Source organism: Hyla sarda, chromosome 8 (assembly GCF_029499605.1).
Source record: "Hyla sarda isolate aHylSar1 chromosome 8, aHylSar1.hap1, whole genome shotgun sequence".
NCBI lineage: Eukaryota > Metazoa > Chordata > Amphibia > Anura > Hylidae > Hyla > Hyla sarda.
The window spans coordinates 98,927,017-98,945,770 of record NC_079196.1 but is presented as its reverse complement, the minus strand read 5'-3'; the positions used below and the strand labels follow the sequence as shown (position 1 = coordinate 98,945,770).

At 42.4% G+C, this 18,754-nt stretch overlaps 1 protein-coding gene across 4 annotated transcripts in view; it reads left to right on the top strand.

Annotated features, from left to right (window-relative positions):
• Window positions 1-18,754, top strand: part of KIAA2012 (KIAA2012 ortholog) — a 230,504-nt gene that overhangs the window by 171,744 nt on the left and 40,006 nt on the right. For 3 of the 4 annotated variants that reach the window (XM_056535330.1, XM_056535328.1, XM_056535331.1), the window contains 4 exons: window positions 11,771-11,935; window positions 14,807-14,929; window positions 15,328-15,453; window positions 16,398-16,515. In XM_056535330.1, coding sequence (XP_056391305.1) covers window positions 11,771-11,935; window positions 14,807-14,929; window positions 15,328-15,453; window positions 16,398-16,515 — 532 coding nt within the window. The remainder of the gene's footprint in view (window positions 1-11,770; window positions 11,936-14,806; window positions 14,930-15,327; window positions 15,454-16,397; window positions 16,516-18,754) is intronic. The other variant, XM_056535329.1, reaches the window with a different exon arrangement.

Genomic DNA, 18,754 nt, shown 5'->3' with positions numbered 1-18,754 from the left:
AGAGCCATAGACCTGGAGGCGAACTTCAACGCATCCACAGGCGCGTCACATAGGAAATCCATTGCGGTTTTCATCACTGACATATTCTTCAAGATTCCGTTCTAGAAACTCCTTCCTGAATATCTTGAAAGAGATGAGACATCCAAATTCTTAAAGCCCTCGCCACAGGGATAGAGGACTCCGCTACTTTAGCTGAAGCCGAGGCCGCCAGGTAATTCTTCTTGAAGATAGCATCCGCCTTTCTCTCCACAGGATCTGGAAGTCTAGATGTTTCATCTGACAGAATGATGGACTTTTTAGCCAATCTGGCAGCCGCTAGATCTACCTTGGGAGGATTTTCCCAAGAGGAGCAGGAGGCATGATCCAGTCTGTAGACAGATTTTAATTTTGCGCTAGGGTCTGTGCGTTTCTCCGGATTCTTCCAATCTTTTTCACGCCACTGATACGCAATAAGCTGGTGAGAAGGAAATTCTCTTGATTTGAGAGGGAGGAAAACAGAAGAGGCAGTCCTTTGCAGGCTTAGTCAAAACGTTCTTTTTAGACTCCAGAATCTCCTTGACTGCTGAAATCAATTTAGGAACTTTCTCTTTTTGTAAAAGGTACAAGTCCTCCATATCCAACTCTTTCAGATTTCGACACTGAAATAACATCAGAGGAGTTTTCTGAGATCAGGGAGTCATGACCCCAGGTAGGTTTGATCTTCTTGTTACAGAAGATACAACTTCTTTAACCTCTTCAGGACACAGGGCATATGGATACGCCCTGCATTCCGAGTCCTTAAGGACCGAGGGTGTATCCATACGCCCGTGGGAAATCCGGTCCCCACCGCTAGCCGGTTGGGGACCAGAGCCGGATGCCTGCTGAAATCATTCAGCAGGCACCCCGGCACATCGCCCAGGAGGGGTCCTGAGACCCCCCCCCATGTCGGCGATCGGAGAAAATCGCATGCGATTCTCTCCAATTCCAGGCTGATCGGGTCTCTGGTGACCCGATCACCCGGAAAATAGGGCTGATCGGAGTTGTCAGCAACAGCCTCGATCAGCCTAAGGGATAGGAGTGAGGTCGCAGAGCTGCGATCTCCTCCTATCCCCTGCCATTAGTCAGAACGGAGTTCTGACCAATGGCAGCGCAGGACAGGGGGTTGCCCGCCCCTGGATGTCGAGGGGATCTGGGAAGAAGATAGAGGCCGTACCTTCAAGAAAAGATGCCTGGGGACCCGGGATCTTCGCTGGAGCCTGCTGGATACTTGCTCAGGTAGGGAATCGACGGTGTGGGGGGGGGGAATTGAAAGTGAAAGTAAAACGATCTGTACTGTGGCAACCACTAGGAAGGCCAAACTGCAACTCCCAGAATGCCCAGATAGCCAAAGGCTGTCTGGGCATGCTGGGATTTGTAGTTTTGCAACATCTGGAGGGTCACAGTTTGGAGACCACTGTTACAGTGGTGCCCAAACGGTAGCCCTCCAGATGTTGCCAAACTACAACTCTCAGCATGCCTCGACTGCCCAGGCATGCTGGGCGTTGTAGTTCTGTAACATCTGTCCCTTCAGATTTAGCAATTTTCATGACATTTTTGAAAATTGCTGCTCTACTTTGAAGCCCTCTAATTTTTTCAAAAAGCAAAAATATGTCCATTTATGATGCCAACATAAAGTGGACATATTGTATTTGTGAAGAAAAATAAAATTTATTGTGAATATCCATTTTCCTTACAAGTAGAGAGCTTCAAAGTTAGAAAAATGCTAAATTTTCAAAATTTTCATGAAATTTTGTGATTTTTCACCAAAAAAGGATGCAAGTAACACCGAAAATTTACCACCAAAATAAAGTAGAATATGTCACGAAAAAACAATCTCAGAATCAGAATATTCGGTAAAAGTGTTTTCGCGTTATTAATTTGTAAAGTGACGGTGGTCAGAATTGCGAAAAAGGGCTCAGTCCTTAAGGTGAAAAAGGGCTGCGTCCTTAAGGGTTTAAAGGCTGTGGAGAGTTCCCCTTTAAACCACCCCAGGAACGATCCCATATCCAGTGGTGCTGGCCGACTTGGGGTTAAACATCCGTCACAAATGTCCTGATCCGAAGATTCTGGCAGGGGTTGAGAGCATTTCAGGCACATATTATGCCAAGATTTCCTCTTTCTTTTCCCTTGAACACCCGACATCCTAAAATAGAGAGGAAGGGGTTAATAGGGAGTACAGCAAAACAGCCTTATAGGGGTACTCCGGTGCTTAAACATCTTATCCCCTATCCAAAGGATAGGGGATAAGATGCCTGATTGCGGGAGTCCCGCCGCTGGGGACCCCCGGGATCATGCACGCGGCACCCCGTTTGTAATCAGTGCCCGGAGCGTGTTCGCTCCGGGACTGATTATGGTCGACCGCAGGGCGCCCCCGTGTGACGTCACGCTCTGCCCCTCAATGCAAGCCTACGGGAGGGGGCGTGATAGCTATAACTCCCCCTCCCGTCTTGCACTGATTACAAACGGGGTGCCGCGTGCATGATCCCGGGGGTCCCCAGCGGCAGGACTCCCGTGATCAGGCATCTTATCCCCTATCCTTTGGATAGGGGATAAGATGTTTAAGCACCGGAGTACCCCTTTAAAGCAGGAGGGGAGCTGCACAAACCTGAGCCTAACAAGGATCTGCTGCCCTGGCAGAGTGTTAGACTCAAAATAAATCCCCGGCCATTTTTAAATGTAGTGCCGGCTTTTCAAACCCCGCACATGTGCAAACGGACTCACTGCCCGGTGCATAAGTGCAGCTTCCTCCCCCGGAGCAGGAGAACTTCACAGACACAAGGAACCAGGTGAGGAGTACTTCTTACTTACCTGAGTGCTTGAAACTCCACACCGGTACCGTCAGGGGAGGAAACAGGGCTGAGGGACCAGGAAAACTCCCGGTTTGCGGCCACCGTATAACAGGCCTCAGGGATCGGGCAAACGCGCAATTTGGAGGCCACTTGTCTCTACGTCCTTTTCTCTGTCCCAAGAAGAGAAAAAAATACGTGTGCCTGGTGTTTCTGTGGGCTACTAATAGCCTTAGGGGAGGGGGCTATTAGGTTAATTATGATAGTTTGTCTCTACCCTATTGCTTGTCTGATCTTCTGTTCCAGGTTAATGAGATTCCATTAACCCATTGTTGTGCTGCCATGGATGATCAGGAAATTCTGTTCTTTACTTATTTGTTAAAAAATGAAGAAAAAGAAGGGTATATACTTCCTCTATTTTGGACAGTGTATACCCTACTTTTTCTTCATATAATTTAATTTCAGGTTGTACAAGATATACAACCTTACCAACACCAGTACTCATCTAGCACCTATCATGTTTCCCTATTTTAGTTGAGTCACATATCCCCTTTTTTAATTGTTAAACATGCAAAGCCCCCCATAATTAGTAGTAGTAGTCCCTACTTAATGCGATTCACATGTGGGCTGGCATTTTGCCTATTCTGAACAGTAGGTGACCATTATGTGACTAGAAGTCCTCCAGGTATATGTGTAATATGGGCTGTAAATTTGTCTGTGTGTGACCTGTAGTCCTCTTAGATGATCTGCTATTTGGAATACACCAAACAGTTTATATTTCCGTCCTCATGTCTATATTATATCTTACATGTGGATAGAAGCATGTTGGGAATTTTGCTAATTTCAAGGGGAAATTCATTTGTATAAGCTTATTTGTCAAGAAATATTTATCTTGATCATGTTTCTCATATAGTCTGGAGATACCTATTAGCTGTGTGACTACTGTACTAACAGCATTTCATACCCAGGATCTGGGTTTACTTTTTTATTTAGCTTTTTGCTTTCTTTTTTTGGGAAATTAACTTTTTTCGTTTGCTGGATTTTATCTTACGGGACCTCTGTATGTAAATATTTATATTTGTTAGTGTGACACCGAAAAGCAATAATGCTTTGGAATACTCCTCATAATTTCTAACAAGAAATAAAAGGTATTGAAGTTTAATCACTGACAATTGATCAACATGTTCAGGGATGCTATTTACAGCTGAACCTGTTGTCAGCTGTCAGTATTGGAGATAACTCGAATACCGGCTGACCCACAAAATAAAGTCAATGTATCACAAAATTTCCCTCAAAATTGTTATTTTTATTGGATTTTCATGACGTTATATGGTAAAATAGAAATTGTAGAAAAGAGGAGTGGAAAGTGCTCACCTATCTCAAAAACACCTTGAACTGAGCAATTAACCGTCCTAACACCTATACCCTAGGTGTAAAAAATAGACAAATAGAAAGTGACGGTGCTAGAAGTTAAATGGATACCGGGTCTCAATAATTGTAAATGAATGTATTTAAAAAATTGTATTTATTAAAAAGTCACAATAAATATAGCTGTTAGAAATATATTGATGTTATATATGTATATATAGCTGTATATAGCTGTCTGTAAAAGCCCCATGGCCCTTGTGGCTTGCTTCAAGCTATATGATGACGTTAATAAAGTAACACTTCTGCAGTTACATTATTACATTACTGACAAAAACAAAGCATCTGCAGGTCATTTTGCCGGATGAATGGACATTTGAACTTTTTTTGCTCTAATTAGAGATTATTGCATTAATACTATATAGTGTTATAAAAATTGCTTTTTAATTCAGCAGCAGTCCTCCAGCAGTATATTTTATTTTACTATTTTTTTAAGCTTCATTGTGTTTTATTACTTGCTTATATGTCCTCATATAGCTTGAAGTAAGCCACAAGGGCCCTGTGGCTTTTCCAGACAGCTATATATACATATATAACATCAATATATTTTTAACAGCTATATTTATTGTGATTTTTTAATAAATACTATTTTTTAAATACATTTATTTACAATTATTGAGACCCAGTATCCATTTAACTTCGAGCACCATCACTTTCTATTTGTCTAAAATAGAAATTGTATTTGTCAGCAAGGGTCACAGGTAATGAATCTGCAGCAGGGGCGGACTGACCGGCCAGTCCCATCGGACGTTGTCTGAGGGCCCAGCTGGGTTAAGGGCCTGCCACTGCCGCTACTGAGGACCAGGAAACTCATCCCAGATCCCCAGCAGACAGCGCTGCCTTCTTCAGTATGTGCGATACACGCACATACAGGAGAAGGCATACCCTCTGTCTGAGCCACATCTGCAGCTCACACAGAGGAGATGTGACCTCCGCCCCCCACGCAGCACGCAGTACAGGCACCGATGTCACTCATCGGCACCTGTACTGTATAGGGGAGAAGACGCGGGCCCCTGCTGCTGAGGAGATCGCTGCGTGGGACATCAGGTAAGCATAATTATTATTTTTTTTAACTCTGCCTATACCTATGGGGACAGGGGGGGGGGTAACTCTGCCTATGGGGAAGAGGGGGGGCAACTCTGCCTATAATTATGGGGAAGAGGGGGGTTACTCTGCCTATACCTATGGGGAAGAGGGGCGGTGGGTAACTGCCTATACTTATGGGGAAAGGGGGGGGAAGGGGGGTTTAACTCCACCTATACCTATGGGGAAAGGGGGGGGGTAACTCTGCCTATACCTATGGGGAAAGGGGGGCGTAACTCTGCCTATGGGGAAGAGGGGGGGCAACTCTGCCTATAATTATGGGGAAGAGGGGGTTACTCTGCCTATACCTATGGGGAAGAGGGGCGGTGGGTAACTCTGCCTATACTTATGAGGAAAGGGGGGGAAGGAGGGTTTAACTCAGCCTATACCTATGGGGAAAGGGGGGGGTAACTCTGCCTATACCTATGGGGAAAGGAGGGAGTAACTCTGCCTATAGGGAAGAGGGGGGGCAACTCTGCCTATAATTATGGGGAAGAGGGGGTTACTCTGCCTATACCTATGGGGAAGAGGGGCGGTGGGTAACTCTGCTTATACTTATGGGGAAAGGGGGGGGGAAGGGGGGGTTTAACTCCGCCTATACCTATGGGGAAAGGGGGGAGTAACTTTGCCTATATCAATGGGGAAGAGGGGGGGGGGTAACTCTTCCTTTACCTATGGGGAACGGGGGGGGGGGCTGCCTATACCTATGGGAAAAAGGGGGTTTAACTCTGCCTATACCTACGGGGAAAGCGGGGGGGGGACTATACCTAAGGAGAAAGGAGGGTTAACTCTGTTCCTATACCTAATGCTAAGGATGGTTAACTCTGCTGCCTATACCTACAGGGAAGGGGAGGGGTTAACTCTGCTGTCTATACCTACAGGGAAGGGGGAGTTAACTCTATTACCTATACCTGCAGGGAAGGGGGGTTAACTCTGCTGCCTATACCTACGGGGAAGGGGGGGGCTACCTAACTTTATACCTTTATAACTTTATACATACCTACTTACCTACATATCAGGCTATCTAACTACCTACATACCAAGCTACCTAACTATGTACATACCTGGCCTTCATACATGGCTGCCTAACTACCTAGCTAGCCCTCTACCTACCTGGCTTGTCACCTAACTACATATCTGGCTTCCTGATCTACCTACCTAGGTACCTATTTACCTGGCTACCTACCTACCTGCCCTTTTACTGTGCAGGATACCAAGGAGGGCATTATTACAGTTTGTGGGCCTATAGTTGTAAAAATTGTGTAGAGGAGGGGAGGGCACTGGAAAAGTGCAGAGTCTGACATGTTTATCCTGCAGATGTTAAGAGATCCACATGGCGGTCTTATCCGGACGGAGAAGAAAAGGAAAGAGGACGCCGCTGATCAGAAAAGACGTAATTGTGAGTCCCAAAATGTAACTGTAATCACTTATATGGTATACACATCGTGTGTACAGCTGATATCTACCGCCAAATGGTCCTGTATATAATCACTAATATTGTATTCAGATCTCTGTACAGCTGATATCTACCGCCATATGGTCCTGTATGTAATCACTTATATTGTTTACAGATCCTGTATAGTATACTGGTCTGTGTATAGTGGTTTTATTCAGTACAGTATGCCGGTATTATCCAGTTACTGTGTGGTGATATATAATTACTCCTTGTATACCAGTATTATTGGTAATTGAAATTTACCTACGTTAAAGTGTTTCTTACATACATAAATTTTAGTTTATTGTGTGTGGGATTTGGGTGGAATATTGGCGTGGCAGAAGATTGACAAGCTGCAGAGCCTAGAAGGGGCCCTTGCCTTTTTTTGGTCCGGGGGCCCCGATTGTTGTCAGTCCACCCCTGATCAGCAGTGTATTTTACACACTGCGAACCCGCCAATGACCCAACCCAATAGTGTGCCTCCTGCTGTGCCTGCCAGCAGACACACATGGACCTGCAAGTTGCCGTGCGCATGCAAAGTGTACTCATGGTCATCGTGGCCACTCTCAGCCTAGCTCAGGGAACAGGGGGAGTGGCCACGATGATTGTGAGTACACTGTGCGCGGGAACTGGCAGGTTCATGTGTGTCTGCTTGTAGCGGCGGATTTCCTGACAGGTTAAAATGTATATTATTAGTTAAAAAAAAAAAAGACAATACAAAAAATACAATATATCATAATTAACACATTATTTATCCTGCATGGTGGACAGGAAAATGCAAGGAAGGAAGACATCTAGTGGCCAAGACTTTAGGGCTGTTTTTCAGTAGTCATTTTTAGTAAATAAAGTGATTTACAAATATGTTAGAAATTACATAGGTTATGAAATGGAGGGTAGTGGTTTGAAATGACAAAGACTATTTAAAAACCAGGATGGCTTTTTTTTTTTTTTTTTCAAGATTACACCATTTTGGGGTACATATAAGTTATCAATTACCTTTTAAAGGAGATATAGCATGAACAAAAATGTATACCCTGTCCACAAGATAGGGGATATGTTTTAGATTGCGGGGGTCCAACCAACGGGACCCCCTGCGATCTCCTGTATGGGGCCCTGGCTCTCTCCCATATATCTCTATGGGAATGCCGTTCGGCTCTCTTTTGTTCTCCCATAGAGATATATGGAGGGGGAGTGTTGGCTGCCACTTCGTGCATGGGTCAACATGCTCCATTCCCTGAGAGCTGGGCCCCAGCGGTCGAGCCCCCTGTGATCTAAAACATATCCCCTATCCTGCTGAAATTCATGATATTTCTCATAGTAACATAGTTACTTAGTTTGTAGGGTTAAAAAAAAATACAAGAGTCCATCAAATGTAACCTAAAACCCTACTGTGTTGATCCAGAGAAAGGTAAAAAAGTAAAAAAAAAAAAACATGAAACTAATGCCAATTGCCCCACGACAGAGGGAAAAATCCTTCCCGACCCCAATATGGCATCAGAATAAATCCTTGGGAGTGGGGTGGGGTGGGGGGAGGAGGGGATGGAAAAAATTCAACATTCCCACTAGGTTTTTGGTATTTTTATGTGGCAAAAATAAATTGACACCATTATGATTAGATAATAATTTAAGTTTTTTTTTTTTACTTTTGCACAATAAAAAACACTGTGAGAAAAAAGTTTTTAAATGCAGTGTATAAACGTATATAAGAATTTATCTGAATTTAAAAGTTTTAGAAAGAGTTTTGTGACTTTTGACTTTTTTCCTAAGTCACAGTACCACTGCTTTGTCTACTCCCCCTGTTCGCTAGCACTTTGGCCATTGCAGTAAAATAAGTAGTGTGAAGCTGTGGATGAAAGAGCATACGGAAGAACCCAGGCAGACACCTCTGAGCTGTGAGATCCTCTCTCATCTGCTGTATGATCTGGCACCCTGCTGGGAGACTATGCACTATTTATGAATGCACTTTCTGAATATTTACTACCTTGCAAAGTATTCAAGCCTTGAAGTCCTTCGGTTTCATGTTGTCTGGTTTAGCTTATATAGGTGCACTACTGTGTCTTTTTACTCTGGAAGCCTTTGTTTAAAATGGAGAATTATATCATCTGGCATAGTGCAGAATTCGAGTCCGCTAAGAGCTCTCAAATATCTTTTTTTTTTTTTTGTTAGCCAATAGAGGTATCACTACTGGAATGTTTTTGTTCTTTTGGGACAGAAGTGTTTAACATCATAGGCTTTTCTGACTAAAGAAAGGGACACATTATTTTTAGTCATACAACTTTTTGTGCAAAATACCTGTGCATGTTTAAATGAATGATGGTAACAGAATACAATATAGGGTATAGAAAAACGGCTGAGACAGTTTTTTCTATGTGGAATAACAAAAAAAATAATAATAAAATAAAGTGTTTATTATATGTGACAACAATCAATCCTATCTATATCGTGCAGATACTTGGAGAGGAGCTGTCCCTTCTCCTGAAATATCTCTTTCGGTATAGACTTGTATTCCTAACGAAATAACACTGCTAAAGCATCTTTTCTTACAATTCTCTTTTATTCCTCCTGGACAACTAGGAATTACTATTCCCCTCTCCCTACACAGTCTCACACTGTCAGAACTAATTGAACAGTGTCAGAATTAGTGGGGACCTACAGCCCACTGGCCAATAAACTGCAAGGAACCTGTCATCACTTTAATGCAGCCTGAACCAGAAGTCATGGGGGAGGTCCCTGTTAGCCTTTCCTCACTGTCCTTGACTGATAAATCTTTCTCTGTACCAAGAAAGCTGCCAAGGGCTGCCCTGTTGACTTGTAGTTCAGGCAGCATAAAAAAGTGATGACAGGTTGCCATTAAAGCTTGTAGTGCAGCGTGCCCTTTACTACACTTTTCTTCCCCTAGTCTATGGCTATATGAGCCTGCAGAAGCAGTTAGTCTTACCAGCACCATAAATCACAACCTGAGACTAATGGCAGAACTTACTGCACAACACCAGAGATCATTCAACTTGATTCTGCTTTCCCACCACAACTAGATGTAAGTACAAGACACTGTGCCAAGTACTATTTTGAAAGCATTGTTCTGGCTCTTTTAGAGTATATGCACACTATGGAATCAGTCAATACTAGGACCACGCGCGCATTGCTGATCCCCATAGCCAGCAATGCCTTTCACTCTGTATTCCACCAAAAGGATGAAACTCTTTCTGCAGATAAATTTCAGTGAAGACAACTAAACCATTGAAATTCTGTAGTGTGCACTGTTGAGCGAAATCCCATTGACAGAAACCAAAATTTCCTAGAGAGATTTCAAAACGTAATTCTGTTGGGAAATTCTGTAGTGTGCACTGTGCAGTAAAATCCCATTGACAGAAACCAAAATTTCCTAGAGAAATTTCAAAACATAATTCTGTTGGTAAATTCTGTAGTGTGCAAGGGCCCTTAACGACAAGTGTCCATCTTTTTTTGTGGGGGGAGCTATAGTCTTTGCTGTACTACAACAAAAAAAGCCTAAAAAATATAAATATTTTCTTAAAATGCAATTTTTCAGTGTAAAAATACTGTGTGCACACATAGCCTTTTAGTCACTATTATAAGGCAACTGCTGTGATTCGTGTATTACTGCGATGTTATTCAGACACTGATAATCAGACACTGATAAATGATGACTTTGTTGTGGTTGGAACGATCATTGGATTCTTCTTTTATATTCAGTAGAGGCCATAGATCCACCACACAGCTGAACTTGCCGGAATTTGTTGCAATCATGTAGTATTTATTATAATACTTGGATAGACCAAGTCTATCAGAGCGAGGGCTGCTGGTTGCTAGCGGCTCAGCATTCTGGCTCATAGAACAGAAGGCCTGTTTCCTTGGGGGAAAGAAGTGGCAGTGTGTATGCTCGACCACTACTCCATTCAGCCTCTATAGGACTTCTGAACATTTGGGAGACAAAATACCTCTTTTCTTGTGATCAGTTAGTTATCACCTATTCAGTGCATTGATGATCACTTAAAATCTAACCCTTTTAAGGTGTCCCTGTCATTCAACAAAACTACTTAAATGTCACAAAGACATGTGAAAAATGTTGATTGGTCGGGGTCTGGGTGCTTAGACCCTCACCCATCATTAGAATGAGCGAGGAGAAGCGCATGGTTATGCGTTTTTCTCTCTGGCTCACTCTGATCTCTGTGCAGGTGCAGGAGATGAGCTCCATTATAAGTCTATGGGGGATGTTTCCTGCAACTGGAGGGATATTTCAGCAAGCTGGGGAGTGATACGTTCTAATGATCGATGACATGTCAAAAGGTTTGTTAAATGACAGAGACAATTTAAAGAGGTTATGCAGTGTTTACTTTTATTTTTCTATTATGCCGGACTGCAACAACAAATATAATAAACTATAACTCTCCCAGTGCTGCCAATATTGGTTTCCTTTGACCCGGCAATACACTGAGCAGAATTGTCATGTAACAGGCTCTTCCTGGTGCCCGGGCACATTACATCACACTGCTGCTAAGCTTATCACCGGCCATGGTGGGACAATGCTGCGGCCTCCAATAAGCTCAGCACAGCGTGACGTGTTGGGTACCAGAATGCTGATGAAGGATTGGGACCAGTAGAAGGTAAGTTAAAGAGCTCGATGGGTAACCCCTTTGACTCTTGCTATCATTATGAGCTCTAAATGGATGTTTGGATGTTTGCAACTTTCATATTTATCAGGACCAGTATTCAGTCATGCAAGCAAAATACAATTCATTCATTTGTGTAAGTACCCAAACAATAACAACAGTGACTTTTTTTTTCTTTTGCTTTGGCAAAAAGTTTTCCCAATAATTATAAATTCTTTTTTATAATTGATATTATTGGATTTACATTGGAAGATTGTTTGTGACTACAAATATTTGTTTAAATTGTAATTACATATGTAGACTCATCTTACATAATGTCCCAATTTCTTACTTTAATGTAAAGAGTCTTGTATTGGTCCAGTCTTCATATGGCACTAACTATTTTCTTTTTTAAGGAATTTGGACCAAACAAAATTGCTGAAAAATATCACGAAGTACAAAAGGAAAACATCAGACATAGGCAGAAGAAAGACGAGAAGAACAAACTGACTGAAGAAAAGAGTCATCAAAGGGAAGAGGACATAGAAGAAAGATTTTCAAGGACACGATCTCCAGAACAGGTGCCTCTATTTACACATACAGTGCTGTGGAAAAAATAGCTCCTTACCAAATTCTTTATATTTTTACTATATTGGTACACTTAAAGGGATTATCTGAGGAGCATTAAAGTCCAAAGTTTCAGGCCCGCGTGATCTTCAGTAAAAATTTGTGGAGACGGAGGCCATGCTTGGCAGTATCCCACTGTAGTACTGTGCAAGAGCCCTTTTCTGTTCTCCTCATGCACCGAGAGGGGTCTAAACACCCCCTCCATTCATCTCTATGGGTAATTTCAACCCCACACCGTGCACAAGGAAGGCTGGGGCACTGTTCAGAAAATCAGACATTTATCCCCTATCATGTGAATAGGTGAGAAGTGTTAAAATGCAGGAGTACTCCTTTAAAATTACTTATTTCCTATCCACAGGTTAGGAGAAAAGTGTGAGATTGGGTATTTGTTATGAATGGAGTGGCTAGTCATGCACGTGCATCACTGCTTCCCTGTCATTATCTATGGTGCTTCCAAAGAGAGCCGTGTACAGTGCTTGGCTTTCTTTAGAGGCTCGCATAGAGAATGAATGGAGTGGCAGGGCACATGCTGCTCTATTCATAAGAAAGACACAGGGCCTCAGTCTGGAGGTTGCGGAAGGTCCCAGTGGTTGGACCCCTGTGATCTGACACTCATCCTGTGGATATGGCACAAGTCATTTTAAGTCAGAATACGCCTTTATTGATGATAATATATCACTTACATGCTTTAGTTTAGTTGTGCCCTATTGTGCATACTGATGAAGTCCCGCCCCTTGACCACTCCTCTTTCTGTGCCATCTGCACAGAGCTCCCTCATTTTCCCAAGGATGCCATTTTTGCCCAGATAATGATTCTCACTGAGATTTAGTGGAGTACCAGAGCCTTAGCAATGGCCTTGTAATCCTTTCCAGATTTGTAGATTTAATTTACTTTGGCATCTGTATTTGAAACTCTTTAGAATGTGGCATGTACTGCTTTTAAGACCTTCTAGCTGCTTCACATTTCCAGACAATGTACCTGTCATCGCTTTCATGCTGCCTGAACCACAAGTAATGAGGGCAGTCCTCAGTAGCTTCTGCCTGCCCTATGGGCCTTGATTGATAGGTACTTATGTAACCTGTTTAAATGTGAAAAACTTTAAATAAAACCTGATTTAAATGTCATTTTTTCATTATGCATTCCTTTTAAAGGGGCTGTCCTATCTGCATACCCTCCTGTTTAAATTCAACCACTTCGGAAGGCTGCCATACATTTCAGTAACTGTTGGCCAAACGTTCATTCAGCCAACATTCAGCAAGTTTGGCCAACTTTAGTATAAGGTGTATTGGCATCTTTAATAGTACAACAAAAATAGAGAAACATAGCCGCACATCCACCATTTGTATTTTGATCTACTTGCTTCTCAGCATAATTTAAAAAACTAACAGGTTGTTAGTATACATTTTAATCAAAAAGTATAAGCCCACTCGCCATGTCAAGGCCACCTAGTCAGAGTGGGTCCCTAACCCAACACTGGCGTAACACCGGGCGGTGACCTCTGGCCACCACAGAGAACCACACCAGTGTAAACACTTACCATGTGCTCCCTACCAGTGGGCTGAGAGAATGTAAGGAGGAAACCCCTATACAGTCTCCTGTTAATTAAAAATGCCTGGGCCGAATGGGTGGAGTGGAGTGCTGGCCATGGAAGAAGGGAGAGACTACAAATATACAACACAAAAAGGGAAACAAAGCCGCACATCCACCATTTGTAATTTGATCTGCTTGCTTCTCAGCATAATTTAAAAAACTAACAGGTTGTTAGTATACATTTTGGTAAGTGTTCACACTGGTGTGGTTCTCTGTGGCGGCCATTGTTTCTGTGATGCTTTGTCTGTGGGGTGGTGCGGCCCAAAGCCAGGGGCTTGGTCGGACAGCAGTGGGGCTGCCTGGCCACTGGGTCGCTCCCCCTGTGGGCATGGTGTCTCGGAGGCAGTGGTCGCCGCCCGGTGCTACGCCAGTGTTAGATTAGGGACCCACTCTGACTAGGTGGCATTGACGTGGCGAGTGGGCTTGTACTTTTTTTATCAAAATGTATACTAACAACCTGAGAAGCAAGTAGATCAAAATACAAATGGTGGATGTGCGGCTATGTTTCTCTTTGTGTTGTGCATCTTTAAAGGGGTTATCCAGGAAAAACTTTTTTATATATATCAACTGGCTCCAGAAAGTTAAACAGATTTGTAAATTACTTCTATTAAAAAATCTTAATCCTTTCAGTACTTATGAGGTTCTGAAGTTAAGTTTGTTCTTTTCTGTCTAAGTGCTCTCTGATGACACCTGTCTCGGGAACAGCCCAGTTTAGAAGCAAATCCCCATAGAAAACCTTTTCTTAACTGGGCGGTTCCCGAGACAGGTGTCATCAGAGAGCACTTAGACGGAAAAGAACAACCTTAAATTCAGAAGCTCATAAGTACTGAAAGGATTAAGATTTTTTTAATAGAAGTAATTTACAAATCTGTTTAACTTTCTGTAGCCAGTTGATATGTAAAAAAAGGTTTTTTTCCTGGAATACCCCTTTAATAGTGCTCATTCAGGTGACTGGGCAACCTTGTAATATATAGTTGAGCCTCTTTCAACATTCAAGCTATTCTTTGCAGTAGCTAACAGACTGAGACTCCCTCTCTATGATTTACCTATCTATTAATAGGGTATATAGAAAGGATTTCTTCTGATAATCATAACCTGTTTACAGCCATATTATGGCTATAATACAATTCACGCCAGGAATAGTATATTAAGGGATCAGATGCCATCAGAACAAAGCAGGGAAACCTAAAAACATTATGTACCAATATAACATACATATTTTTATATGACAACAGGAAGACAAACAGTATTCTGCAGAAACTGGTCCAGAAAATGGTAATGAAGTCTCTAGCACAAGATCTGATTATTACCAGGATGAAAACACTGAAGATGAAGGTACATTTGACCAAAACATGCAGGTAGGTGTATACAAAACATTAGTATAGCTATTGTAGAAAGATACATTTATTCTATTTACAATTATAGTTTTTTAAGGCATAATATACACAGAAGATTCATGTGCTTTGAGCCAATACAGAAGTTTGGAAGGGCTGAGGTGTAGTACCGGGCACAGTCACACTAGATTGTATGTCACTGTGCCTAAATAAACAATGACGGGCCGGACACTTATCACTCATATGTTGATGGCCTTTCCTAAGAGTCCCGCAAAACCCTCCTTTGTTTAGGTCTCATTGTTTGGCTACAGAAACTGACTATTTAAATATTGTTATTTTGAACCAATAACGTTTCATTGTGATCTTATTAAAAGAAAGTGAATGATACATAGAAAATCTTTACTTTACTCCTGTCTCATCAGATCCAATCGGAGGCTTCTAGTAGTAGAACAACAGACAAGAAGCTGCCGGATTCTTCATTACTGCAGGGGTCGTCTTCCTACACATACACTGACAAGCTGGATAACAACAGAAACAGTATCCTTACAGTATGTGGCTCAATGTATAGTCTGATCTTTGTTCTCAACAATTCTTCTGAAAACAACTTAAACAGCCTCATATTTTACCTGTGATGTACTTAGGGTGCATTCACATCACAAATTTGCAACTTGGCTGCCGGATCCCACGCTGCATCCCACTCATTTGAATGAGCCGGATGGAGTCAGATAGTGACTCCGGTCAGCTCATTTTTTATTCGTATCAGTTTTATTGCCAGACTGAAAACCAGGGCAGACCACGGTTTTCAGTCCAGCAACAAAACCAGAAACGGTCCAAAAATGAGCTGACTGGAGTCACTACCTGTCAGGCTCATTCAAGTAGAATGGGATGTGGCACGGGATCCAGAAACCGAATTGCAAAATAGTGGTGTAAATATAGCCTTACAAATATGTGCAGTAATATATTCAATTGAACAAGCATTTACTGCTTCTATTATTGACAGAAAAGAAGAAGAAAGCAAATAGGTGAGGGGCGCTCCGTTGTGTAATATTTCAGGGTTGCTTATGACCCAATAACCTTACCACATGTGTGCACTCACCTAGGGTGGCACAACTCTATTGTAGGTGTGTGTATATATAATCAGCTGCTTCACTGCCCACCCCATCCGCTACCTTCAAGGTTGCGGATCAACAAACAAATGTAATCTCTCTGTTTCAGTTCCTCACAATGTTCCAAGATATTAGCTTGCTGTCAGTGAACGAGAGGGTTGTGATGCGGGAAGAGCCGGGTCTCCATACAGGAGATTGCTGGGGGGCCCCAGCTGTCAGACCCCCTGCGATTTAAAGAAAAATGTGTCCCCTATCCTGCGGAAAGCGGATACCTTTTTTTGTATGATACTTCGCCTCTAAACAAAACAATATATTGTGACAGATTTGCTTTAGCATAGGTTTGCTAGGTTATAATAATTATATCAGCCTTTTTTTTTATTTGATAGCAGAACAAAAATGAGCATAATGCGGAGAAAAGAAACGAGTATGGAATAGACCTACAGATGATAAATGAGCATGAAACAAGCCAAGCAACAAAACAAGGGCCCCACCAACCTACACCAGGTGACAACTTTTATTTATGTTGTACTTTTCCATTTAAGAAAAATTGAATATTAATAATTATTATCACTTTTTATTATTATTATTATTATTCTCCAGCTGTTGCAAAACTCCAAATCCCATTATAGTTTTGCAACAGCTGGAGAGCCACAGATTGGGGGACAGTTTCACGCATCATTACAGCAGAACTTACAAGTGACTCCAGCAGTGATGGAACATAGTGAGGAAAATACACAATGATTAGTGATGTCGCGAACATAAAATTTTCGGTTCGCGAACGGCGAACACGAACTTCCGTAAATGTTCACGAACTGGGCGAACCACCATTGACTTCAGTTGGCAGGCGAATTTTAAAACCCACAGGGACTCTTTCTGGCCACAATAGGGATTTAAAAGTTGTTTCAAGGGAACTAATACCTGGACTGTGGCGTGCCAGAGGGGGATCCATGGCAAAACTCGCATGGAAAATTACATAGTTGATGCAGAGTCTGGTTTTAATCCATAAAGGGCATAAATCACCTATTATTCCTAAATTCTTTGGAATAACGTGCTTTAGCCTCCTTTAGGCATCACATAGTTAGATCCCCCCTTTAGGCAGCACATAGTTAGAGCCCCCCTTTAGGCAGCGCATAGTTAGAGCCCCCCTTTAGGCAGCACATAGTGGGATTTGAACCCAAGGCCCCAGCGCTGCAAGTCAGCAGTGCTAACCTCTGAGCCACCATGCTACCCTTACCATACATCTAATATGCACGGTTGCTAAAATGGACAGAGATGTCAGCAGAGAGTACCAGAAAAATTAGGCATGTACACATGGCTCAAAAATTTGGTATTGTGGCAGCCGCAGCTGTAGCAGCGCCCAGAAAAATTGCGGCAGCATAAAAAGTGCAGCACCAGAGGTCAGAAAAATTAGGCATGTACACATGGCTGAAAAATAAGAACAAGCGCATATCCAAGAGTCCAGAAGACTCTATAATGCAGGACGGAGAAACAGACAAAGAAATTATTTTCTAAATAACATTTTTCATCAAATAAAGAAACAGAGTTCATCCCTCTCTGTATTTTATTTTTGAAAATGTAAGCTTAAAAATCACACGCAACAAGCGTTCCTTGGTGTAATGGTTAGTACTCTGGAAAATTCAAGTTTAAATTATCAGCAAGTCCAGAAGACTCTATAATGTAGGACGGTGAAAAACACAAAGAAATCCTTTTCAAAATAAAATTTTTCATCAAATCAAGATGAAAGCAGCGGCCAGAAAAATTGCAGCAGCAGAAAAAGTGCAGCACCAGAGGCCAGAAAAATTAGGCATGTACACAAAGCTGAAATATAAGAACAAGCGCATATCCAAGAGTCCAGAAGACTCTATAATGCAGGACGGAGAAACACACAAAGAAATTCTTTCCTAAATAAAATTTTTCATCAAATAAAGAACTTTTACTTTTGAAAATTTAAGTTAAAAAATCACACCCAACAAGCGTTCCTTTGTGTAATGGTTAGTACTCTTGAAAATTCAAGTTTAACCCCCTTAAGGACGCAGGACGTAAATGTACGTCCTGGTGAGGTGGTACTTAACGCACCAGGACGTACATTTACGTCCTAAGCATAACCGCGGGCATCGGAGCGATGCCCGTGTCATGCGCGGCTGATCCCGGCTGCTGATCGCAGCCAGGGACCCGCCGGCAATGGCCGACGCCCGCGATCTCGCGGGCGTCCGCCATTAACCCCTCAGGTGCCGGGATCAATACAGATCCCGGCATCTGCGGCGGTTCGTGATCTAAATGAACGATCGGATCGCCGGGGATCCGATCATTCATAACGCCGCACGGAGGTCCCCTCTCCTTCCTCCGTGCGGCTCCCGGCATCTCCTGCTCTGGTCTGTGATCGAGCAGACCAGAGCAGGAGATGACCGATAATACTGATCTGTTCTATGTCCTATACATAGAACAGATCAGTATTAGCAATCATGGTATTGCTATGAATAGTCCCCTATGGGGACTATTCAAGTGTAAAAAAAAAATGTAAAAAAATGTAAAAGTAAAAGTAAAAAAAAAGTGAAAAATCCCCTCCCCCAATAAAAAAGTAAAACGTCCGTTTTTTCCTATTTTACCCCCAAAAAGCGTAAAAAATTTTTTTTATAGACATATTTGGTATCGCCGCGTGCGTAAATGTCCGAACTATTAAAATAAAATGATCCCGTACGGTGAACGGCGTGAACGAAAAAAAAAAAAAAAAGTCCAAAATTCC